This window comes from Gambusia affinis, linkage group LG05, assembly GCF_019740435.1.
Source record: "Gambusia affinis linkage group LG05, SWU_Gaff_1.0, whole genome shotgun sequence".
Taxonomy (NCBI): Eukaryota; Metazoa; Chordata; class Actinopteri; order Cyprinodontiformes; family Poeciliidae; genus Gambusia; species Gambusia affinis.
In genome coordinates, this window is record NC_057872.1 from 4,814,995 (window position 1) to 4,841,403 (window position 26,409).

The following is a 26,409-nucleotide window of genomic DNA, read 5'->3' on the forward strand; positions in this document are numbered from 1 at the left end:
TTGGCATGTGTTTGAAAAGCAGCCAATCCCAGGTCATCATCGACTTTCCCTTACTGCTGATTGGCTTCACAACCATAAGAATGGAAACAAGGAAGACTGCAGATGTTAGCTTTTGTTGTTGTGGCAAAATGGTTTCTGATAAGCGTATTAATGCATTTTACAGAAGATCTCAAATATTCAGAAGAGGCTGCGGCCCCTAATCCATTGTCCTACCTAAAAGCTCCCCTCACAAAAGCAATGCAGGTGTAACCGGGTTCTGCTTCACTCCACTGTACCAGGCCGGCCCAAGTAACCCCTCGAATCTGCATTGTGTAGATTTTTAATGAAGACGAGGAGTTTCTGGGTGAACAGTCAGTTTATTTCCTGAACAAGAACATATTAGGGGCTCGAATCAGTGCAACGGGTCAGCTTCACTCAGCACACTCTCGTGTAGCTTTCACAGACTGGCCGTAATTACAGTAAAACATTTGTATTTTCAATATACAATGGAGAATACAATAATGTACCTGAACAAGAACATATCAGGGGTTCAAACGGGTCAGCTTCACTCAGCACACTACAACAGAGCATTATGTAAGCTTTTAACTTAGCACAAGAAGTCTTTTACAATATTAACAAAACTAAAAGTACAAAAATTTGTGCCAGGCACACATATAGTAAATAGTTATTATACACTATTTGTCTAAGTTAATAAAAATGTTGTTTTATTATGTTGCTAACACTTTTTCTACTGTGTGCTGAAAAATCCAACTCGCCTCTCGTGTAGCTTTCACAGACTGGCACTGATTACAGTGGCCAGCAAAATATAACCAGCCACACCGAGAGAGAGGGCGCTATTTCCCCATTGCACTAATAAATATAAAACAAGTGGAATTCTACAACTTAAACCTAAACACTGTTACACAGGAATGGCTTAAAGGATAATAATGTTTTAGGACGTCCCTGCTTGTCTTTAATCACACACACATACAGGAGAAATGCCCCCTGGCACTTTAAAAGTACCACCTGACATTCTAAACACACAGATTGAGATAACTGGTTACTCATCAGAACCAAAGAATCCATTTTCATGTTCTGTCGTCATTCTGATTCAGTCAAAACAAGCCTTATACATAAGTGGTCTTAAAGTGCATTTTTAAGTTTTCTCAGTCTTCCTTTTAAAACCCTAAAGACTAAACCAGTCAATAAAATGAGAATTCTTAAACGATTACAACGTGAAAACCAATCAGCTGTTCTGAATATGAGTTCCACAAAGTACATTTTTCACCGAAATATGCGAACAGAGGACACACACATTAAATCTATACGTCAGAACGGTTCCTGAGTGGATTCTTAGCCTCATTTCGCCACACAAGCCAATCCTAAAGAGAGGACTGGGGACGGTGATGGATGCGGTGGCTGTGTAACAGTTGAAAGGAGTCGGTGGGCAGGCGGGCTTAATTCTTGACATGAAATATTACCAGCGGCACTCGACGGAGCAGACCTGCTTGGATGGCGAGATAGATAGCATCCATCCCCTCAGTATGAGAAACAAACAAACAAACAAAAGCTCCGGGACCCCCTGACCCGACGGAGGAAGTACAACTGATAAGTTCGGAGCATTTCCTCACTCTTCTCCTTCTCCCACTTGCTTCTCTCTGAACAGCATTTCTCTGCCTTTGGCCCTGGTTTCACCTTGCTCCGCTGGTGCCCTTCTATTAGAGGTGGTAACGGTTGCCAACTTCCCTCAGGCCTTCTTTTTAATATTTGTCACTCATGAAAGGGAAAAGGAAAGACAGGGAGGGCTGAATGAGAAATCTTACTTTTGCCAGCTAAGGGCTTCAATCTCCAAAACAGAAGAAAATCCAGTCCAAATCACTTGCTGTGCGCATTAGGAAGCAACGGGTTTAAGCCTTGTCCGCCACGATCAAACCAGGATTTATGAAGCGTCGTAACTCCCGACAACATCCAGCGGCTTATTAATTTTATATATTTCTGTCCGTTCCCTGATATTTGCAGCCTTGACAGTCACTCAAGATAAGCCAAAAGCGTTGTGACAGGATGGAGTGTGTGTGTATTTTTCACCGTTCTGCCCGCTTTTCACCCGCCCCCCCGCAGTAGTGCGGCTCTGCCGGTGAAACCTTGAAGGCGGCCGCGCCGTGATTTGTCTCTGGTTTTTGTCTTTGCTCGCTGCCTTCCCATTTGTAAGGGCCCCCTTAAATCAGCCTTGCACTCTGCTGAGGCATGAGAACGGTACGTCTAGACGGAGGCGGGGAGGGGAGGATTTCATATGTGTGTGTGTGTGCGTATGTGTGTTAATGTACGTCTCACTGTATGTTCGCGCACAGACGCAACAAGGAAAGGAGACGTAGGAGGAGGAGGGCGATTGGCTGCACCAGAGAATCGCACATGTTTGAATTTTAATCAAAATGCTCACTAATCAGCGTTTACAGGCCATCTGTATGAAAGGGCCCGCTCTCCGATATGAGGCGGCAACATGCTGATAGGCTTCATTTAACTATAGAGTCTGGGTTAGGAGGCTCGGTTTAATGTGGCCCACAGGAGAAGCGAGCACGGGGAAAAGTGTAGCGATCACTTAAGTTTGCGTCAATTAAGAGGCAAACCCCCATCAACAGAAACGGGGCATGAAAGAGGAGAAACGTTCACTTCCGGAACAAACTATGGAACGACACCTAGTTCCAATCAGTTTCCTTTTTCCTTTACGTAAAAAAGGAAACTGATTCTATATTAGCTGCAACAGCTATGTAATATTCCGGAAATGTAGTCTGCAACAAATAGATGAATTGATATGTTTCATTTTTCTCAATGTGATCTTTGAACTGTGGCCTTTCTGTCTTTGCTCTCCCTTCATTCCAGCAGGGCCTGGCAGATGGCTATCCTCCTGTTAAAAGGGAGTTTCATGTCTCCACTGTTGCCAAATTCCTGCTTAAAAGAAAATCACTGGGTTTCTTTCTGTAGCACTCAAAGGTCTTAAGCATACCAAGTAAGGTTCCCCAAGAACGGTAGTTGCAAACATCGGAAATACACTTTCCATGAAAGAAAAACTGAATGTAAAGGGATAGGTCCTGAAGGTAGGTCCTGATCAGTAATATTGTCATTTCTTTTATTAGGAATATGTCATTATGTCACAGTGAAATTGTGAAAAATGGAAGGATACTACAAAGCGATGGAAAGACAACAGTTAGCTGATGGTAGCTAATAGTTATTTTAGCTGATTTTAGCTAAAAGAAGCGAGCTACAGGTATGACTTAGAATCAAACATGTTGGTAGTGCTACATGACAGTGTTGGCCACATGTCATCAAATTTATCTTAGTTAAATGAAAGTTAGCAACTCGGATATATTAGCGAATATTAACCAACTACACTACTTTCACAAGAAAGTAGTGAAACTTTCAAGTTTCAACAAACTTGAAAGTGTTTGCACTTTCAAGTTTGTTGTTTTTTTTCTGTTTTATAGCATAACAAAATCCATGCAACTCCACAAAGCTTATGTTAAGAGGCTACAAGTAGTTTCTAAACAACTGAAGTGCTTTCAGATTTATGTAATCCGAATGTATCATTTATGGGGGCACAAAATTCATTAATCAAATATGACGTGCGTTGACATGCATCAGGGCTTTGTGCACAATAGAAGCAGAGGCATGCAAATAGTTGAAAATGTTCCCTAAAGAAACGTAAGAGAATAAGTTATACTTATAAGTCGAACATAAAAAACAACCACAGTAGTGTTTTCACTCTTGATTTCTGTGTGATCAGGTTCTAATACTGGTAGAGACGTTACGGCACTCCGTACCTAAGCTACAGGCTAAGCAACATATAAATGTCTTTTAAAATTTGACCAATTTTCTGATTGAGCCGTTTACATTATGCATTTTTATTCCGATCGGCTGTTTATTCCAATTACCGTAATTTCCGGACTATAAGCCGCGACTTTTGTCTCAGGCTTTCGACCCTGCGGCTTATACAACAATGCAGCTTATTTATGAATTTTTTCTAACGGCCAGCAGGGGCGCTGGAGCAGAAAAGGTAAGAGTGAGACAGCTGGAATATATCTGTAGAGGAAGACTAATGTAACATCGTGCTTTGTGCATGAATAAAATTAGCTTGAACAGACCCTCATCATAGAGAATGCAAGAAGAAATGCATATGATGCAGCTTTCAAGTTAAAAGCAATCGAGCTGGCCGATAAAGAAGGAAACAGAGCAGCTGCACGTAAACTGAAGACTTCCATGGTTTCAGTGCACAGGAGGAAGAGGATGACGGCTCTCCGTGACTTTTAACCGTATTTTATTTAAACCAGCCCTGTTAGTGTTGTTTTGCTATATTGCTGCTGTTCAGAAAGAAAAGCTACGGCATATTATTAAAACTTTAAAAACACTTTCTGTGTTCCGTCTTTCTTTGTAAATATCTCATGTTTCAATGTAGGCACATGCAGCTTATACACCGGTGCGGCTTATGTATGTACAAAACGTGTTTCCTTTAAAAATGCAGGGGGGTGCGGCTTATAATCAGGTGCGCCCTATAGTCCAGAAATTACGGTACTTATGTCCGCATAGACTGACGAGGACTGGAGAAGCACAGGAATGCACCATAATCATTGCCGTTGCACAAACAACTGCCTGTCAAAAAAATTTGCTCTGGTTTTCATTGAGGTTTGACCTGCTGATGTTGAAAAATGTGCAGCATATTGAGGAAATAAATTTGACTCCAACAGAATGTTAACAATATTATCCGTATTTATGAATCAAAACTTGTGACCAAAACATCCGATTGTTCATGAACTCGTCAAACGGTATGTACAACGATTTGAAATTGTCAAATCGTCCTACGTACTGTTGATTGATGCATTTAGACATCAAATACAGCCCAGTTTCCAGTTTTGATGTGCTTATTGAACAAGGAAACATTATTTACATCACAGACAATCAAGGAAAAAAGTTCCCAATTGATTCACTGACTGGTGAATCTCTAGTCATCTCCCAGCAGGCAGACTTAGATACATATAATGAATGATTTCAGACAACAACCGCCAACAATGTAACTTTAAAATGTGTTGTGTTATAATATCTGCCAATAAAGATCTGTGAATCTGTTCACTTTGGATGAAGCTAACTAGCTAAAATGAGCTAAAACTGGGTCTCATCTGACTTACTGTGAAGATTTCTTGACTATTCTGCAAACTCACCGCGATGTGCAATCTATCTATCAACAGGTGAGGGAATTAAGACTTCAAAATATGCCATCCCTTTAGTTTTGCAGTGTAAAATTCCTGATTTGGTCAGTCCAAACATAAGAATCAAACTTCCAGAGTCCACTTCAAGTCTCCAAAAAGCCTCTGTTATTTCATAACCCCCTACCATCCTTTTCCCACTGCTCTTCAAACCTGCCCACTCTCTGGCTTGACCCTGACTGAGCTAACTAGCCACAGTGGCTATCACACCCAGCAGTGTCTGACTAAGACCCTAGCATGTGCCGGGCAGCTGCAGTCCGACTGACTGAAGCCTGCGGCTCTAAGGAGGCAAGCAGGATGTAATCTCCAGAAGCTGTTGATACAGGGAAACACACAGGGCTTGGGTCAAAAGGATTAAAATGGTGGAGGTGTTGATTCTGTGAAGGAGAGGGGATGGAAAATAGTGGCGGGAGCAGCGGGCATGCCACCCCACAACAGCAAGGAGTGAGGAGATTACAGGGGAAAATGGTGCAAAAGGGAGAGGGGGAGCGATGACTCCGAACGGCATTGGAACACAGCATTAGTGGCCGCTATTCAACGGTATGCAGGCTTAGCAAGATCAGGGCAGCCGAGGGGGGCGGCCATGTTGACGCTGGGGTTCATGAACAGCAGGTGACAGGTGTGAGGAAGACGTGGATGCGAACGGGAATAAGAAAGCTAAGCTGAAACCCGTACAGTAGCGCCGCAAGGCTTTGTCTTGTCACTGCGACTGTCTAAATACCGTCGGTGCCAGAAAGAGAAATTTAAACAAAAGCAGCCCGACTCTTGCCGGGTGATACCGCACAAGGAGGTTTTAACTGAAGCCCTTCAAGCCTATGCAAACCACACATTGCTTTGGATCGAGTTCTATCAACAAAACATGTCAATCACCTCTCTGTGTGGAAGAAAAGGGGGCAAGATATGAGAGAAACCTATCTCGCTTCGACTCAAATACTGTACTCAGCCCTCATTTCACAGTGTGTGGGAGAGCGGGGTTCAAAAAAAAAACAAAACATCTAACATCAAGGTTTTTTTTTTCCGATCCAGCTATCCAACAGCTCAGATTTCAGTTACATTTCACATTGAATAGACTTGTGTTTCCAGCAGTCCAGCCCTCTTCCAGTGTGCTGGCTAGTGGAGCGATGACAGATTGGTTTCCACTCACTGCACAGGGGAGCACAATGGAGTGGCTTTGACAGAGTTAAGAGAAACAGTGCATCAGTAACCCCCGCTCCAACCCCACATCTCTCTCTCTTCTTCCTCATGCACACGCTACGTCTTTCCTCCATTCTCTCTCTCTCTCTCTCTCTCTCTCCCTCTCTTCCCTGGGGCTTCAGAGGATGGATGGCCCTGTCTGACCTGGACGACACCGATGTCTGCTCCGCCACGCTACTGTACCTACAGCACGGCTGTCTGCTCGTCTCTTCCTCTCACACGCGCTCGCCGAGAACAGGAGGCCCCTGTCTCTGTCAAGCGCCGGCGACAGGCAGAGGTCAGCAGAGCTCAGGCGGTAAAGCCTCAGGGTTCACCTCATAAGCAGAAAATTTCACGGTCAAGGCTTTAGGCGCGGTGTCGTTAAATATGTAAAAGAAAAGAGAAAGAGAAAAACAGGGTGCTACAGTAAACAAAACCGACAGCGCCCTAGCATCTGTGGGAGCTACGGCCACGTCAAAGTACTCTTAGACTCACATCTACATCCGACTTCGCTCTACATGAAGCGCCCACGGTGCGGCGTGTGAGTGATGATGCGGAGTGCAGCGGGTCGCGTAGGGCGCTGAAGATGGAATGCATCAGACTCGCATGTGGGAAAACCAGTGTTTGTGTCAACCAGAGGGGTGGGGGAGAGCTCGGTGAATGTTTTTGCCTCCGCGGCTAACCTGATAGCCGCTGTCAGTCCCGGCACGCAGTTGTTCCAACACCTCCGGTCCAAATGGCGGAGGTCGTCCTCGGGAGATTTTCGTCTTGCTCAGAGAGGTCTTACATAGATCTGCATGGCTACAGATGCTACGCTGTCCTCAAAAGTCTTGTGGTGACAAGCAATCTGGGCTCCCACTTGCCTAGCTCAGCAGAATTTTGTGATTCTGAATGAATAGAGTCAACTGATAGAGCTTAAATGCTATAAGGGTCAGGAATATAAATCTAATAAATTGGTAGAAGAAGTTGGCTGCTTAAAGTAATGCACAGAAGCAGATCAATGGAGAATTGAGGGAAAGGAAAAAAGTGTAGACCTGTTTGAAGAGGTGGTTCTCATGGTGTGGACTGCAGTGCTTCAAAACAGTGGACAGCCTTGGCAAATACAGATAGAGGTTAAAGTGACAGGCTCCTGAGAATGATGTGTATTTCATATAATCAAATCTAATGTAAATGGTACAAAACTGATTTAATTTGAAAGAATGTGACATAATGTCCGGCTATTAGGAATGTCAATTTGATATTATACTAGTTTTCACCTGATGCATTATAAGACACAAAATTATAACACATGAGACATAGAGAAAAAAAGCCTTAGAAGTCAATTTACTACGAAGTGGACAGACAGACAGACAGACAGACAGATAGATATAAAGGAAGAAAGACAGATAGAAAGATTGACAAAAAGCTAGACACATAAAAAGACAGCAATAGAAAGATAAAGATATATGGGCAGATTAATTATAACTGATGAGCATTAATTTTAAAACAGAAGTTTTTTCTATCTTTGTCCAGATTTTTATTTTTCCCACACATTGTCTGGCAGATTTCTTCCTGCAGAACCGCTGCTGAGCTATTTACGGTTCGTCGTTGCCCCGAGGTCCAGTGCAGTTAAGATCCCTGGACCAGATCACAAGATAAAGCAACCGGCCGATAAGGTGTGTGTGTTAGAGGTGGCTTTTTGCTTGTGCTGCTCTGTCTCGTGAAATAAGAAAGGAAAGAGGTGCGATATGGCCCCCGATACGTGGCTTCTAAACACCTCAGCCGCTGGGCTGTTTTTCCACACAGGTGGGTACACAATCAATAAAATGGATTAGCTGCGAAGGTTCGTATGAAAGGTTATCGCCGAAGCTCTCCTCTATGAAGACGGTGGCGACCCCCACAAAACAATTTAGTAATATCTCCAGGTATTTCTTCAGAGGAACATCTGATTATGTTTCCTTTTGTCATAGCTAAAAATTGATTTCCAGGAGTATACATTATCAAAAGACAAAAAAAAAAATGCAGCTCCTTTTATATGTAGTGCTATGTAGCTAGAGTAGATTTTTATTTCCCTCTGTATTCTCAACTCTAGCTTATCACATGTACAGCTAAAGTAGCGTGTCTTTTTTCTCTCTTTCTGGAAATCATAGGCGTTTTTTGTGCGTTTCCTCTCCATTTTTTCGTAGCACATCGGAGCGTCACATTCGGGTGTTCGCCCCCCCCATCTAACCCCTTCGCCACGGCCCTGTCTCGGCCCTCACAGAGACTTTAACCATGTGGCTTTCCATCACGCTGACTGACGCTTTAAGCAACCCTCCACCTCAGCGATTCCCTCTATCTCTGTCCCTCCATCTCTCTCTCTCTCGTCCTCAGAGAGATGAAAACAGCCCCCCCCTCCATCCTCCACACTTCTCTAAAAGACGACGAGAAGGAAAAAAGATGGATGTGCAGAAAGGCCTCCTCGCTCAACTTTTGTCCCTGATTATTCCAACCGACCTTCCCCCTGGATCTTTTATCTATGTTTGCCTATGTGCATTTAAGGGAGAGCGGGGGTTGACTCTGACCAACTGCGTCCAAATGCGGAGCATCATCCCAACGCACACTGACAATGCTTTTCACACCTACGTAAGAGCGGCAGGGGTGGGGATGATTGGGGGGGCTGGATGGTGCCCAGGCCCCAAAAAGCAGGCTGATGGCCCTCTTTAAGGAGACACATTGGGAAGTCGGACTCTTTAATTACCGATCCCAGATCCCAGAGTAGATTAAAAAAGGGAAAGTCGCAAGGGGCTTATTTTCATATCCGCTGAACTTTTTTCAATGAATATAAAACGGTCATTGATTATGCCGTTAAGGGAAGGGACGTTAAGAAGGGAAATATAAAGTACATATAATCACATTAACTTGCAGTGATTAATGTAATGGAATGTGATCTTTTTTTTCTCTCCAGCAGTACTGAAGACTTGCTGAGGAGACACGCACCAAATATTAAGAGGAAGCTTCTTAAAACCCACTTAGCCAGGGAAAGACGTCCTGGAAGACCTGTGCAGACAAACCGCCTCGCACAAGTCTTCAGCTGCTTCACATGTTGTCACGCTGCAACCACAGACTACAATATAGGGATTTTATGAGAAAGAGTGACGATAAACAGAATATCTATCTATCTATCCATAGATAGATCAATCTATTCATCTATAGATCTATAGATATTTAGATAGCTCTGTCTGTCTGTCTGTCTATCTATCTATATATATGAAATCTGACATGACATAAAAAGTATGTTTTTCACCACAAAACATGGTGGTGGCAACATCATGCTGTGGGGAAGCTGGAGTGAGAGTTGATGGTTCATCTTTCACCAGAATGTCAATGTTAAACACATCCAGAACTGCTATATATGAGGTTTCGTTCAAAGCGTATTACTGTCACAGGATGGCCTAGTCAAAGTCCTGACCTAAATCTAATTGAGTATCTTATAATCCATCCAATCTAAGTGAGCTTGTTTTGGAAAGAAGAGAGAGCAAAATTCTAATCTCTAGATAAGTAAAGTCTCAGTTTCATTCATTTTGTGTGATTGGCCGATGCTTAAATGTGGCTTTTGTTGCTATATTTAGCAACTTTCCAGAAACAAAGCAGAACGGTATAATCCAAAATCAGAATCGGCAGGTGGAGATTTTTAAAGATCGGCGATCGGTCAAAAAACTGCGATCGGAGCGCTCGTAGTAGAGACGCAGTCAAAAGCAAAAGGAAGCAAAGATTGTTGCACCAGGTATTGACTCAGGATGGCTGAACAAAAATGGAAAGAACACTTTTTAAATCTTCATTCACAAAAAGAAAAAGTCGATTCCCCCCCCCACTTTAAATTTATTCAGTGCTTCATGTTGGTGACATAAAACCCACTAAAAAAATTCTACTGAGAATTTGTGGTTGTAATGTGACAATATATGAAAAGCTTCATGAACACGCAGGTTGTTGTAACTCATTTCCCTGGCATTAATAAATTCAAAAGAATTGCTGGTTTGTTTTTTGGTTTTATTATTGATTAGATATTCATTCGCTGACTAACAGAAATCGGTGGCCACGCTTTCATGTCAAATCAAAGAGAAAGCCGGTGGTCAGCAGCGAGGGAGGAAACGCTCCCACTTCACTCCGGCTCCTTTCTTCTTCACGTGGTGCTTAAAGCGAGCGCCGTGAAGTCCAGGTACTTCACTCAGATGATTATAATGCCACGAGGGTGCAATACATCACTCTTATTAGCCACACTGGAGCACAATGGTATCATAATTAATGGTCGCAGCAGGATTGAACGCTGCCCTGACATGGAAAAGTGGGCCTACTTAAGCTGTACAAGGCATTTAAATATGCAGAGTGAATGGCACAACCCAAACCCTCCTGCTCTGAGGACGGCCCACGCTCATTAGCGCCGCACCCTCAGTGGCACACACCACCGCAGGACCGACTGGATCGCTAACACGCTGCTAGCGCGTATTGCATATCGGGCCGAGACGGCGAAGACAACACGGTAAACAGATATATGTGCGAACAAGAGTGTTGTCCCTCATCAGTGTCCATCATGCGGTTAACATGTGGCCCCCCCTTTGCCTCTGTATTGTGGTTTTTATCTAGGGGTTGGGGGGCTTAGCGGAAAATGAATGCATATGGGCATATATGTGTCAGCAAACAATATGAAGCATTTCTGTGATGTTTGCTGTGTGAGCGTTTGCAGTGAATGTGGGTGCAGCTGGCAGCATGGTGGGAGGACACAATGCACACAGAAGGCTGACGGAGGGGAAGCGTCTGGAGTCTGTCTGTATGTAGTGAAGTGAGATAGCAGTGTCCATTTACAGTCTTCTTCTGTTTTTCTCTTTTCTTTTCATTTTCTCTTCTGACGTTTTTTAAAAATGGCAGGGCGAGGGAGAACCTTAGTAAATGCAGTGCATTTCTGATTTCCCTCAATAAGACAAAAAGCTACCAAACCAACCTGACCCAGTGTGAAAACGTGATTGCAACCATACATGCACCGATCCGATATTGACATCTATATTGGTTCCAATATTGAAAAGAAACCCATGTAGATCAGGAATCGGTGACAATGTCCCCGATCCATAAAGGCGGATCTATTCAGTCTAATTCTATGCTTTGTGCACTGAGCGACATCGTGCCTTGTTATTCATTTTATATTATAAAATAAATAATGAAAGTGCAATTAGAATTCCTAAGAAGAGGGCCAGGGGGGCATGTGACGATAGTGACAATGCAACGTCGTGGGGTCTTTAAATGGAGCAGAAAAGAAATGTAGGAGGTGTGATCAGTTCGAAAGTGTCAAAAGTGTAAGAGGGAAATAAATACGATATCTGTGAATATTGGTCAACAGCAGTATGAAAATCGGATATCGATATCGACCCAAAGTTACAAATTGGTGGATTCCGGCCACAATGAAATCTCCACAATGGAATATCTCAAAAAACAACACTTAATGCCCTGATGTAAAGAAATGCAAACACAAACTAAAATACTGAACCTCTCTAAGTCTGGAAAGGGATATTTCTGAGGCTGAGCTGTAGCCAGGCTGACAGAAGCGAGGCTGCAAATTTTGCGCCATCGGTCCTTCTGACAAACACCAGTAGGCAAGATAGGTGGAGTGTCTTTTTTTATTTTGCACAAAATTTGATTATATTTGATGTTAAAATGTATTTTATGATCTGTAACATTTAAGTGTGTCAGAAAACAGAATTTAAAAAAAATCTCTAAGGGAGCAAATATGCTTTATGCTTATGAGATGCAAAAAAAATTAAAAAATAAAAACAGATTGGCTTTAGTTCTCCTCATTTCAGGAAGCTTTTTAAACTTCTTCTAAACTCCTGCTTTAGAAACCTCGGCTAAAAGACGTTTCTCAGGCAGTGAGTGCCAAAAAGCCTAAATCAGCAGCAGCCCCCCCCCCCTTCACACCTCCTGTACCCTCCAATCCCCGGCTCACTCCAGCCTGACCGTACCAAGTTATCGCGTGGCTCACTGCAATCAATTATTGTTGCAGTGGAATCATTAATAATTTCCAAATGAAAATGATTCTGTTGATCTCTGTTGTCTTTTAATTAAACATAATTAGTCGGCTGCTTGGAGCTGTGGCGGAGGGGGGCTGACTGGGGTGTGTGTGTGGGGGGGGGAACTCCTTTAGGGTACAATTTTGTTTTAATACACTGATAATGAAATTTTGACATTGTGTCGGTTGTTTAGTTATTATTCCGTCACACTATTTCGCTATGTTCCCAGATAACAGATAATAACCTCGCGTACCTCCTCCTATTCTCCGCCGTCGTTCCGACAGAGTCGGGGTTCAACCGAACAATTAAATGCTGAACTGTAAGAGTCCCCCACCCATCCACCCACCCCACCCCACCCCACCCTCCTCTCACCGTTTGATGCAGTACGCATGTTGCAAAGGAGCAGAGCAGAAATGAATGAGAAAATACAGACATTTTCACAGCAGATGTGGCAGGGCTGGTTGTGAACACCCAGGAAAAGTCCGATCCCACTAGTTCAACGTACGTCTGAGAGGAAGGGAGGAAACATGAGTTGGAGAACAAAACATTACACAAAGACAGAGTTAGCTAACTCTGCTCTGTCTGGATTTATGTAAAACGTTCGTCACATTGGCGGATTTCAGCAGCAACAATAGACATGCTGCATCCGGATGCGGTCTGGTTTAAGAGGTTTACAGCTGGAAGGTTTGGGTGACCTCTGAATAACGCCACATAATGTGCTCACAGTCAACGAACATGTAGTTTCACTGGATTCAGATGCCAGGTACCAATAGGCACAATAAAGGCTCAGTGAGTTGGGACACCTGTTTCATTTTAGTACTAAACACTGCTGCAACAGTCCAATGAAAAGATAACCCTCCGTGAAAACACTCTGGCTTCACTCTATTATCCACATATAGAGACAAAAAAGTTAAATAAAACTGTATAATACTAAGTAAAGCAGAAAGGTAAAAAAAATATTCTTGCTAAAATAATCTAACAAGTTTTCAAATGTTATTTTTCAGCATTATTTTATACGTGTCTTCATTTATATACATAGACTTCAGGTAAAATGTGGGACTAAATTTAGTAATTCCCAAGTAAGCGTGTATATTTTTGTTGTTGTTTTGCTCTTCATAGAATAAGAGAAGTAAAACAACTTATTATTAGCTGATTTAAGACCTGTAAATTTAGCCCAAATTTAGTTGAGCTAAGTTCACGGGCAACTAGTTGCCCACCATAACTAGACTGCAGCTCGCTATAGTTTAACCATGGTACAGTTCACAGCTACATTTTAAAATAAAACCAGCTTGGTTGAAACAAAATCAGGGTTTTGCTTAAATAGGCTAAACCACCGCCCCCCCCCCCACTCCAATCATACAGATTTGCAGCATCTGAGCTGCTAACGTACTCAACTAGCAGGAGTTGGATGATAAGAAAAAAAGGAATCAAAATGTGTCTGGATTTGTTTTCTCTGTTAAGTCTTCCCTCCTCTCCAGCTGCAGTGTTTATCATTCCTGTTGTTTATCTGTACAGAAAAATTCTCTCCGTCTCGCTGTCTGTCATCCTCTCTCTCTGTCTCTCTCTCTCTCTCTTCGTGGTCTCCGGTGTTACTGTAACATATAATTACTCTGCAGACTTGCCGCCTGTTCCTATAACTTCTGAGGTTCAAAGCAACTGTCGGAGTGTGGAGGAGAGCGCATTGTGGGAGTTCCAGGTGGATTTCTCGATAATGAGTTAGCGCAGTGGTGGAGTTGAGAGTTTTAGTAATGGCTGGCTGCTAAGGCTCTTCCTGGGAGTTTAATGTAAAACAAACGGGGCCATGCCGACAGCCTGGGAAAACCAGATATTGCTCCTTTCCTTATTTCCACTGCAGGGCTCTTGCTGCCCCTTGCTGGAAGAAAGGGAACAGTAAGAGTAAATACCTAAAAAAAAATCTCTTAAAATCCCTATTTAGGGCATTCTTTAAATTGTTTAAAGGCTTGCCTTTGCCTGTTCATCTGAAAGAAGCTTTGGTCGGACTGTTGAAACGGCACAAAACGGGAAATCCCAAAGAGAACTTCCTGGTTGAAAATGCATCGAAACAGCTGCCCTTTAGCTACATTTAGGATGGATTGGGTTTGAAAGTGAAAACAATTTGGATTTCTAAATGTTTTGTGCGTCTGTTAAAATATAGATATGTTTTATTCAAGGCTGAAAATGGTCTGGGTTTAAATGTAGAACGTTCTGATTAGAACTATGTTGATTTAAATCAAGATGAGTTCAATAGTTTAATATTTGATAAGGACCAGGGTCCACGTGTTCCAGACATGGTTTAATTCTCCTAACTCTAGAGTCACTGGCGTTTGAATTATTTTTATTTTATTTTATTTTTTTTAAGAAATACAGCTCAAAATTCGCTCCTCATCTGCCATGAGACATCCTGTAAAATCACAAAATCTGTAGTTCTGTTTGACTTTCTCTTTGGGTTTATAGGGATTTCTTCAAGATTCCTAGATTTTTTTCAGTGACCCTTGCACATTTTTTAGTTGGTGTTCTATGTGAATTGCCTATTTGTAGCTTTAGATCAGGGCTAGAGATCGATTTAATATAGACAATGTGGACGTGTTAAAACGCACTAAATCTCTGCACAATACAACAAGTTCTTGGAACAGAGACTGAGAAGAAATACGGAAATCCCAGGACAGAGCGGCCGCCACAAGGGCAGAGCCACTCGAACCAGTCACCGCTCTTTATTTAGATATTCTCTCCCCGAAGATTCACACGGGCAAACATCCAAAGTGAAGTGCTACTATCTTTGCAGGCAGCCTTAAAGAAAACCGCGACCAGTGAAACGTGAGCCAGAACACATTCTGTGAGCAAACTGTGCATTGAGATATTCACTGTTTTCCATAAATAACGCATCTCGGGGAGCAATGAAGCAGCCCACAGAGGGGAAACGGCACCGGAGTGAAGATATTAACAATCCGGGTATAAAGTTAGTTCCTGTCAGACTTCTGGGAAGGCATTTTTTTTTTTTTTTTTTCCCCCTCCCTCCCTCCTTAAGTTGAGGAGGGAGGGGAATTGGGTCTTTCACTCGATATGAAAAACCCAATTCCGGCTCAACTTCAAAACTGAAGTAAAAATTCAATACTGAACCCGACAAAGATTTGAGAGTTTCGGCACTCGCTTTTCAATGTCGCCTCCGGAGGGGCCGCACAAGACATATAGATTGAAATATGTAAAAGAAGCCGATGGAGAAGAATGTGCGGCGTAAATCGAGTCAAAGTCCGGATGCAAGAGTCAAACGCCTGGCCGTCATCAAACGCTTCAACACTTTCAGAACTTACTCCAAGTCCTTGTAGGGATAAAAAAAAAAAAAAGATAGCCAAGAGCAAAAAGGTGGACCAATCTTTGGGAGGAAAAAAAATTAAATAAAACGACGTCAAGTCAATTTATTTAACTCTTATTGGCAAAAATGAGTACAGAGCTCTGAGTCCAGAAAAGAGTTACAACTCTGAGAATATTTGATCTCAGATGGTCGAAAAATTATTTTACAGCCTATTTTCTACTCACTATAATGTCGTAAACTTAAAAGAAGTGTGTAGCATTCTTTTACAAGTACATACATTTACACTGACAATAAATAGTTGCCTGAAACACACTTTAAGACGACAAAAGCTTTCCAACCCCTATTCCGAGATTTAAATCAATTTTTTGCATTCAACATTTTCTCCATGATCATTTAGCATTATCAGTTGGCAAGCATGCTCTGACTCTTGTGGAGGATTTAGGGTAATGAACTCATACGGTACAACACAGAACGACTCTCTCCAGGGCTCGTCTGGAGATCTTATTGTGTTTAATTTAATAAGGTCAAGCTAAAAGTGACAAACAAAGGAACTGCCAGCAATACCCCACCGGGGTGATGCTGCTCGCCCGCATTGTAAGTGATCTTATCTCTGCGATACATGTACGAAGGCTGACAATTGTGAATTTGCTGCTGTTGGGGGAGAAGATAAAAAAAAAATATATATATAGAAAAATCTTGTTATTGCCCTTTTTTTGTTCCATACAGTCAGCCTCTGTGCACCAAGATTAGAAGATTTTTAAAAGAAGTGCGTAATCTTCTTTAACAGCTTATCAAAACTTTAATGATTCGGTGATAAAGAGCACAAAGTTAAGTAGCCGGTTAAGAGGATAACTCCCCAGTGCAGTCTAGTGATTAGTAGATGAGAATTGGGAGACCGAAAATCCGGGTTGCAAATCCCACTCCTGCCACTTATTCACTTTGAGGGAGAAGAAGCTCCGTTTCAGCTTTGGGGGTATTGTCACGGGGTAATCATTTTTGAAAAGTGATAAATGGAGCCCCCTATTCTCCCTCGCCCCTTCAGGATCCGTTGCTCAACTTTATTTACGCATTTACATTGCTGTGTTTCTGCTCAGCGCCCGTCACGACTCACTTTTATTATATCTGCTGAAGCCTCCTGCTTTCATGAGAAGTGAGGTTTAGAGGCTCTTTAAAGTTTTTCCAGAAGACATCAGCACAATATGTTGTATGATAAGATTGAGTAAAAGTTCACTTTGTTACAGTATTAAAGCTGCACTGTATAATTTTTTTAGAAACAAGGTTTTTTTACATATTTGTTGCAACTGTCACAATGTTGTGACAGTATTGCATGACACACACACAATCTGTGAAAACAATCTAGCTCACCATTCCCAGCCAGAAACAACCAAACTGTCAATCATGCTCATACATGCGTTTCACATGCCCTCACTCTCTGCAAAGCTACAGCTAGCTCCCAACAGGAGAGCCCGCAGTTATCGCTAAGGCAAGTTAGCATGTCCACAGCTGACTGCAGAGAAACAGGTTTCTTGTAATTGTAAGTTCTTTCGCTACCATTAGCATCTTTAGCAGCATCTACACAAGCACTAAGACCCTCCTCCTGGCTCTGATTGGTTGTTTCTGAAAACACAGAGCCAAAAACATGCTATGCTGTCACAATCTGAAAATACGTAGGAAAAAAATAAATGAATAAAAATAAATAAACTTTGTTTATAAAAGCTACATACTGCAGCTTTATGGGAAAAAATTTACACTCGGAATATCTGATGTTACTAATTTTTTGAAATAGCTTGTAGTTTGCTAACTCTTGTATTTAAAGCAAAGCATTAAATAGGCACCATCTAGCTAATGTTCTGCTTTGTTTTGTCTTTTATACTCTTGGGAAAAAAAAGCTGAATTGGTCAGATATGAGAGAAACACGGAGGCCAGCTGCCTGAAGGTGCCCAGCAACAGGTAGGGGAGGGGTAGCACTGCATTACTCCATCCTTCATGGAGCTGTCACTTTCTCTGCCTTGTAATTAGAAGGACTTTAAACCAGTATGATGGATTGTTTTATCGGTTTTGAAGCAGCATTGTTAAAACGAACCCACAGACCAGGAACCTTCTCCATCCTAATCTCTGCTGCACAGTTGTAAAAAGTTACATTTAAATGCTTTTGCATTTTATCCATCCTATTTTTGTAATATATATATATATATATAAAAAAAAAATCAAAGATAGTTGCATTTTCTCAACACATTGATATAAGTCCTTCACTAGTATTGTATTTTTAAGTCTGATTTATCCTAGATGTACAGCTTTGCTCTGGGAGCAACTGAACCCTTCTCCTCTTAAGCTTTCCTCACTATCTACTCCATGATAGTGATTCACTTAGTGTAACTGAGGAGAAAAAAAATAAGGGCATTAATTACTTTGTGAGATCTTAAAGACCATTAACTTAGTATGTCAAGTGATGTTTCTCAGTTCCTAATCAGAGTTTTAGTGATATTGTAAATGACCTTTTGGATGAGAAAAGCAGATATGGCGGTGAAAGCGGCTCGGCACGTGTCCTTGCGCTGATGCAATTATGTGTGAATGTTTGCGACTTTGAGGAGCGAGGAGAGCGAGGAAGAGAGGAGGGAGAAGGAGAGGGACAAGAGGGGGAGTTTAGGATTGTGGCGTGGCGAGGTGAGGGGAGATAACGGGACGCCGGAGCTTGCTCGCTTACCTTTGCTGTACACCACACAGTTGTTTTTGTTGTCTTCTGCTCCCTGCCAAGTCACATCCAGAAGCCACCTGGGGCCGGCGCTCAGCACCACCGGGACCGTGCTCTTCGTCTTCTGGTCAAGGACAGATAACAGACACTAATCATTTGCTTATTTTGGTGATTAAACAAATATTAATAAGCACCGAGTTACGCTTTTGGCTTGCCTGAATGGCCACAAAGAGACAATTTCAGGCGCTAAAACAGCATGCAACCTCAGTCCAGTGAGGAGAATGTAAAAGTCATGGATGTTTATGTGCATGTATGTATGTGTGAAAGGTGTGTCCCATTGGTAACATAAACCACAAATACACGTGGGCGCGTGTGTGTGTGTGTGCGTGTGTGTATCTGCCTCCAGACAAAAGCTGCAGAATGGGTTGGAATGATGACAAATCGCTGCAAAAGGAAGAGCAAAAAGGAGAAAGTGAACTTGGTGATCCAGCATCAGATGGTCCAGATTAGGAGGAATACACCAGGTGTCCAGTAATCACAAAAAAAAAAAAAAAAAAGAAAACGGAAGGAAAATAAATAGGATGGTGACTTTCAGAGAGAAGGAAGTGAGTGTTTTGCGGTGAACTTTGGGCACATTGTGCTGCGCTATCACCAGGATCTCACTATTTCCTGAAACAAGCGGTGGAAGAATTTAAAGAATCAGTATCCATTTCAAAGGGCGATTGAGGTTAGGGTTTTTATAATATGCCGGAAAATTATTCTGAATGTGTAAGGTCGTTTTTCTTCTTGGTCAGAGGTCAAACGTGGACTTTTATTCTTCTAAAAGGAGAGAAAAAAATATATCTAACAGCGATAGAGATAGAGAACAAGGTCCACTGTAATAGATTCCCATGGTGCAGTGTCACCAGATTCTTTCTCTGTTCTGTTTCCCAACGCATTGCATACATATTTGTATGCAAGGCGTTTTGAACTTCAGCATGTTGTCACACTGTAATGAGAAAAATCTTTGTGTGCAGAATTAAAGTGACACAAATCAAGACATATTTCGACCATTTTTTGTCCCAAAACAGCTCAAGCTCAGTCATATTGGATGAAGAGTGTCTGCTAATGGATCTAGATCTGGACCTTGACAAGGTCATTCTAAGCACCGATCTAAACCAGAGGAGTTAAACATGTCCTGTTCCAACACGCCTGATTCAAATGATGCCCAGCATCCCACATGACATTTCTCAGCGTTTTTTGTTCGCAAATCGGCTGGAATCGGTAGCGTCTTGGAAAGAGACTTAAAGAAAGTCACTTTTTAAAATCAGATCTCCAGGGATCTGCTGTTGATCCCCGGAGACTATTGTGCAAAGATGGAAATTAAAAACCTGAGCATCATTTTCATCAGACTGAAAACAACAGAATATATTCAGTCAGAGGCTTCTTCAGAACCGGTGTAATGCAGACTGCTACAGGAGACTCTTCCTGCTTTGAAAACAATGTGGATTATATGATTCACAAGTTTTAATTTCCATTTGGGAATAACATAGTACAGCTGAAGTGAACTGATAACTATGTCCCAGGGGTATGAATACTTTTGCAAGGCACTGTAATTCACTACGGCGCCCACACTGTCAGTATTCTGAGGCCACTACTTTCTGACCATGCTACCTTCTCATCCCTCTCTTTATTGAGACGCTACAGAAATAGTTTAGCTAAGAAAAAAAAATAGGTTGGGTGTGCAAGCTTGACACTTTGTTTCTTTCTCTTTTTTCCATCTGAGCGAGCCAGGGACAGGACACTGTCCATCTGACTAATGCAAGGAGAAAAAAAACGAAAAAAAAAAAAAACAGCCCTCTCCGGAGCTTTTCACTTACTTCTCCCCCGCAAAAGGCAACAACCTTCAAGGATAAATGCAAATGTCACTTGAGCATGTTAAAGGTCTGAATTGGCACAGATATGCACAAGAGATGAGCGCAGTGCCCCCACCACCCCCCTTCCTCCTCCTACTCCTCCACCCACCCGTGTCTCTTTCAATGAACTCTGTTGAGTCGGAGGCTGGAGGACAGATTTCTTTTTTCTTTCCCTCTATTTGAAGAGCGTCATTTACAAAAAAAAAAAAAAAAAAAAAAAGCAAACTGAGCTTCTGGAGCTGATAGCAATCTGATCTGTGTGCAAAATTAAAAAGAACAGTAAGGAAACAAGACCTATATATATATATTTATATAACAAGACCTATATATATATATATATATATATATATATATATATATATATATATATATATATATATATATATATATATATATATATATATATATATATATATTTATATAACAAGACCTATATATATATATATATATATATATATATAACTCTGCGTTGGCAAGACACAGCGCCAAATTGATCAAACACAGACAGTAAATTGTGTCTGTTGATATTCTTAATACTTCTCCTGGCATCTTCTTATCCTGTGCTGGCAGCAGATGAGAGAGAGAGAAAGAAGAGAAAGAGTGTGTGTGTGTGTGTGTGTGTGGGGGGGGGGGGGGGGGACCTCTGTAATTTAAGTCATCCACAATTTCACATTTCAAATTAGCCTCACAATAAAGTCTTCTATCTCTGTAACCTGAAAATCTCACACCCCTGTCAAAGGAGCAGAGCAGACCGGCCGATTGTTGCCAGGACGACTATCTGAAATGGGAATCAGATTAACCCTTTCTCAGATCTGCAGGCTGGAGCCATCTCTTATTCAGGCAGTGAGAGGGGCCCCTTCTGCCATCTCTGCACGCCTCCGGGAATTCATGATATTCCAGCTGCTTGCACCAGCTATTACATTCATGGGAGATCTTCACACTTGTTATTGAGAGAAATTCTCCTTTTCTAAAAATTTTTTTTTTATTATTTTTTTTTTAATTCTCCAATTTAGGTATCAGTTTCTTTTATTTCCTTTGACTACATTTTGTTGGAAACTTATCATCAACAACCACCAACGCCCACCTCCCTTTTCTCCGCCTCCACACCAAATGCAGATTTACATAAAAATAAATCGATAAAATATGTGCTTTTGAAAAGGGCGATGCACGCACACACACACACACAGACACACAGACACACACCTGCATGCACGCAGGTGCCACCAAAACAAAGACGAAGGCATGTGACATATTTGGGATTATGACGATGTGGCGTCGGAGCGTCTGCGAATGCAAATGGAAACATTTGGGTGACTGGGTTGAGTCGGCCAAAGTGGCTCAAAACAGGAGAAACGCAGATTGACAGCCAGAAAATTGCAATTCGCCCGGAGCGAGGGTAACACACGACGGACTGGTTTTGTGGGAACCGACTCCTCGTCTAGATGGGAGTCACACGAAATAGGTGATGTGGCAAGTGGATGCCTTTTTTTTTTTCTTTTCTTTTTAAAGTCCAAAACAGTGTTGCGAGGGGGAAATATACTAACATCTGCTAACTAACTGAATAATTTAAGAGCAAAAACATGCAAACATACAAGTGATTCGGATGTTCAGAAGCTGCTAAAAACAACCCAACATCATTATTACAGTAATGATAATGTTATCTATATTTAATTATTAAACTGGTGATATTATATATTTTCCAACCAAATAGTACCATTTTATAGCCTTAAGGGAAACTGACTTTTCAACATGGCTTATTTGACACCTTGAAATTGGGTCACTGTCTCTTTAAGAACCTCCTGCTATTTCCTACACGACCCCAACAGCATGTCATCAAAGCAATGCTTGTCCATGTTGGAGCTCTGCAGATGCTCGGTTCCAGCAGGTGTTTGCTAATTGCTGCTGACGCTAGTCTGGAGGAGCTGCGTGGGGTGAGGCTGGAACTTGGATGGGAACTGCAGTTCCAGTGTGGAACTGTGGGTAAATAGGTGGCGCATTGTATGAGCAAGCGTTTAGGGATCCCTGACTGGTTGCCAGGGGAGATTCTAGGATTTCTCAAACATGCGTAAATGAACCAAAGCACAATTTTTGATGACGGAATGACATCATAACATGATATAAAACTGAAAAAAGTCAAATTTGCACTGTACCACTGTTTTAATTTTTCAATTTTAATACACAGACTGTAGCACACATGCCTAATTTTGTCGTTTACAAGTAGTGCTTATTCTGCTCTTTCTAAAGTAGAATAAAGACCTCAGAGTACAACAAGCCTGTTAACAGGTTAGGTCAGTGGTCCATCCATCTGGCCATTTGTTTAAAGTTACATGAAAAAAACATAATGTGTCTTATGTTTTTTATGTCTTATGTTTCCACACTAACTAACGAGTGTTAATTTGAGTACATTACACACAGTAGACATAAATGTAGGTGCTTAATAGACACTTTAGCTAAATTTGGCCTAACAGGGCATACCTCCGACCACTAGACGGCACCATGTTGTCGATTACAACAGTAATCAACAACAGATTGGATAAAATCTACAATAGATTGGATAAAATCAAAAGCAAAATTAACTGCAGGTTAATTTTAATTTTGAGCTTACAACATTTTGATTGGTTATGGTTCTTTAAAAACTCGCCCAGAGCTGCTGATGGAAGCGGCTTGTTCTTCTGGCCCAGGTCCTATTTGGTGATTGCAGTTTGGCAATCACCAACTTTTTCCCCCTCGGAACATAAAAAAAAATAAAATAAATAAAAGAGGTCTTGAATAGATAACTTTTAAATTCAATGAATATTGTAATACTGGTATGTGACCCAAGCAAAACAGTTGCAAAATTAACGTTTGTATCACAGTGAAAGAGTGTCAAATTTTACTCTTTTTTTGCCCTTATTCAATCATTTTTATTCTTAGTACGATTAATTCATACTAAATAGAGTGAATGCTGCACTTATCATTCAGTATCAGTTTAACAAACTTACAGTTATCACTGCGGGAGCCTCTAAGCTTCCCTCTCTGTGCACTCTGTTCTGGTTTATCCACCTTCCACCTTCACTCCAGTGGTTTCAATACTCTCCTTGTATTTTTTTCTCCCCACTGAGCTCCGTTACCGTCCACCCCCTGCACCCCTCCTGTGTAAGAGATACAGTGACCCTAAACAGTGTAGTCAGCTAGGAAGTGATTACAAACTGATGCTCCAAATTCGCTGTAAAATGAAAATCAATATTTCCACAAGTTGCTGCAACATAAAAGATAACCTTCATTGATTTTTCAAGACTTAGGTGCCTCTGTGATAACATCTAATATAAATTTTCAGCCACACGGATTTGGATCAGAGCGGAGCCGGGGCTGAACGATAAGTTTCCGTGCACATCTCTCAGACCTGGATTTTTTCTCTTTCTTTCTTTTTTTTTTTCTTCCTCTTTTCCTTCTTCCAAGCCAGGACTGTGCTATTTATAATTGGCCCTGTGTGAGCAAAAAGCTTCTATCAGGAATCTGTTCTAATTTTTATTACTGAGGAGCTAAAGCCTGTTCCAGATAATTTGGAAATTTCAGGGGGAATTGTGATAGAGCTGATGGCACATCCAGTCTGACTCCAGAAAGGAGCTAACCTGTAATAGCCTCTGTGGCTGTGCTGATTAAATGTTGCCATAGATGAAAGACCTGCCATCACTGCAATAAATTAACCAATCACACAAATCCCAAGTCGCTACTAATCCCTCCTTGATACCATGATCCTCTGATCAGCTGAAGGAGGTGAAGAAGAAAGTGGCTTGTGACACTCAGCCTTCTCCTCCTCGCTCCCGGTTTCCCCGTGTAAACAACGAGCTAATGATATCACGGCTGACCATTTCACCACCACCGGCTACTCTTAAACCGCTTCACGGTCAGGGCAGGTGAAATCGATACGGACCTCGGTTGGGAATGATTATTTTCCTCATCACAAGCACCTCTCCCCCCCGACCCCCTTTCGCTGCCTCCAACAAGGTCACCGCCTGGCACTGTATCCGTCTTGATCCCACAGCTGCAGGATTTAGACAACTGAGAGATCAAAACCACTCAGTCTGAATATATCAAGACATTCCCTGAATTCTTACGGCTCCCACCTGGTGTGAACGCAGCACTGTTCTAATAAAAAACAAGACCGGCTTAAATGAATTTAAACGTGTCGTGAAATGTGTCCTGCGTTGACGTAGGAAATTCTAAGACTAGGAAAGAGGAGGGCAACATGATTAAATTTGACAGCGTAGCACTAAAATGTGTTATTTTGGGGAAAAAAATCGAGATCATAGCATTATCCATAAGGACACATTCTGTGTATTGTGGCTCTATGCTCTTGATCGGACTCATCAGATTTATCTAGATACGTTTCCTTTATTAAGTTGACCAAATAACTCAGGATTTCAACAAAAGAGGGCCAACCCACTTTCCCGTGGTAGATTGAAAAAACAAATGCTAGCTAGCAAGCAAACAAACTAGTCCCTTGTAACCTCAATTGCCTCAAATCAAAGACCATAATGAAGATGTTTGCACACGACTAAAACATTTGCTTGACAGATAGGTCCTGCGAAAAAAATTAACTTCAAGGAAAATATGAGACTAAATAGTCCCGCTGTGACAAATCTTAGGACTTGTGAATAACTTATTTAATGACAACTAACGTTTCTTAGGTGAACTTAAGACATGTCAAGGTCTTAATTTTAGATACACAAATTTAAGACTTTAATGAATGATACCCTGTTACCGGTTTCAAAAATTACAGTGGTAAGAATTAACATCGAATTCAGCAATTTATCAAGGTTTAGTAAGCCAAAACTTAATAAATGAATGAAAACTAAGAACACCCACTGTTTTCTGACAATAGACACATTAAACAACCCCATAAACTTTTATTTTTAGCTTAAAGAAAAACTTTTAGATTTAAAGTTAGTGCCTCAATTCAAGAACATGCAGTAGATTGTCCATTTCACATGTTACAGTAAAAGAAAATAACAAAACGAAATATAAATGGACCTAACAGGTCAGAGCTGAAAAGAAAAAATAACTGATCTCAGCCAGGGAAAGCCTGATCAGAGGCTAACTAAATACAAATGCTAATACTAAAAACACTTGAAACCATAGGACTGTTCGCAAGTGTGTGAGCTTTATGTCTTGCTTTTACACATAAAAATGACTATGTAATTGCACAAGTAAAATTTTTTGATAACACGGGAACTCAGCCATTAAAGGCCTAGCGGCTAATGCTAAGTAAGCTAGCTGGATATCTACAGTCTTCAAAATGATTTACCTTGTCAGTTTAACTTGTTTTCCACTACTCAGCTGGACAGGAGTGTTGACACGTTGTCAGTAAGGAAAAAAGCTATTGGCTGTTCTTATGTCCCCAAAGGTTGCTAACAGACATCAACACCAAAGTGAACTGAGAATTGGTCACAATGTGTGTAGAAAAAAATTAAGTAAAACTAGCATCCATTGCGACGTGCTGTTTTTACAAAAGAGTAAGAATGACAACATCCTCAGACATGGTTGCAAGATTTATCACCTGTTGTTAATTTGAAAAAGTGTAATTTGATCTGAGAACTTCTTAAATCCAGAAGCAAAGAAACATTGATTTTGCATTAAGACACCCACCTTCCTTCAGACCTTCACAATAAGAGCTTTATGGAAATAAAATGCTCTCTTACCTTAAAATCTTTCAAGACTAATTTTGAGCTGTTTACAATAACCTCTCTGCTCAGAAAAAGTAACACTTCAGACAATCTGTGTGTGTAGATGTCTGCCAATATCTGTTATGAAATTATGAAAACAGTTTCTTACTGAAACTAATAATATTCTTAATAACATTCTGCTGAAGTTAAGCTGATAACCTGAGATGAATTTGCACTCGATAATCTTGACACAAAATGTCTGTGCTATATTACCTGTTAAGTGAATTACACTTTAGGTTTGACGGTGCATTTAATTAATCTGAACTGCTGTAAAAGATGTCAAAAGATGACAATATTTAGCAAAAATCAAAAATGATAAAGTCATGTCTGTGATTCTACTGTAATTGCGAATAACGATGTTATTGTTGCCATGTTGCGACACTCAA

General features: G+C 41.3%; 1 protein-coding gene across 5 annotated transcripts in view; it reads right to left on the bottom strand.

The window, feature by feature from the left end:
- zfpm2a (zinc finger protein, FOG family member 2a) overlaps positions 1 to 26,409 on the bottom strand; it is a 260,239-nt gene that overhangs the window by 42,637 nt on the left and 191,193 nt on the right. For 3 of the 5 annotated variants that reach the window (XM_044117166.1, XM_044117162.1, XM_044117164.1), the window contains exon 5: positions 18,436 to 18,547. In XM_044117166.1, the coding sequence (XP_043973101.1) occupies positions 18,436 to 18,547 (112 nt within the window). Of the gene's footprint in view, positions 1 to 18,435; positions 18,548 to 25,605; positions 25,843 to 26,409 lie in introns of those variants that run through there. The other 2 variants (XM_044117167.1, XM_044117163.1) reach the window with 2 other exon arrangements.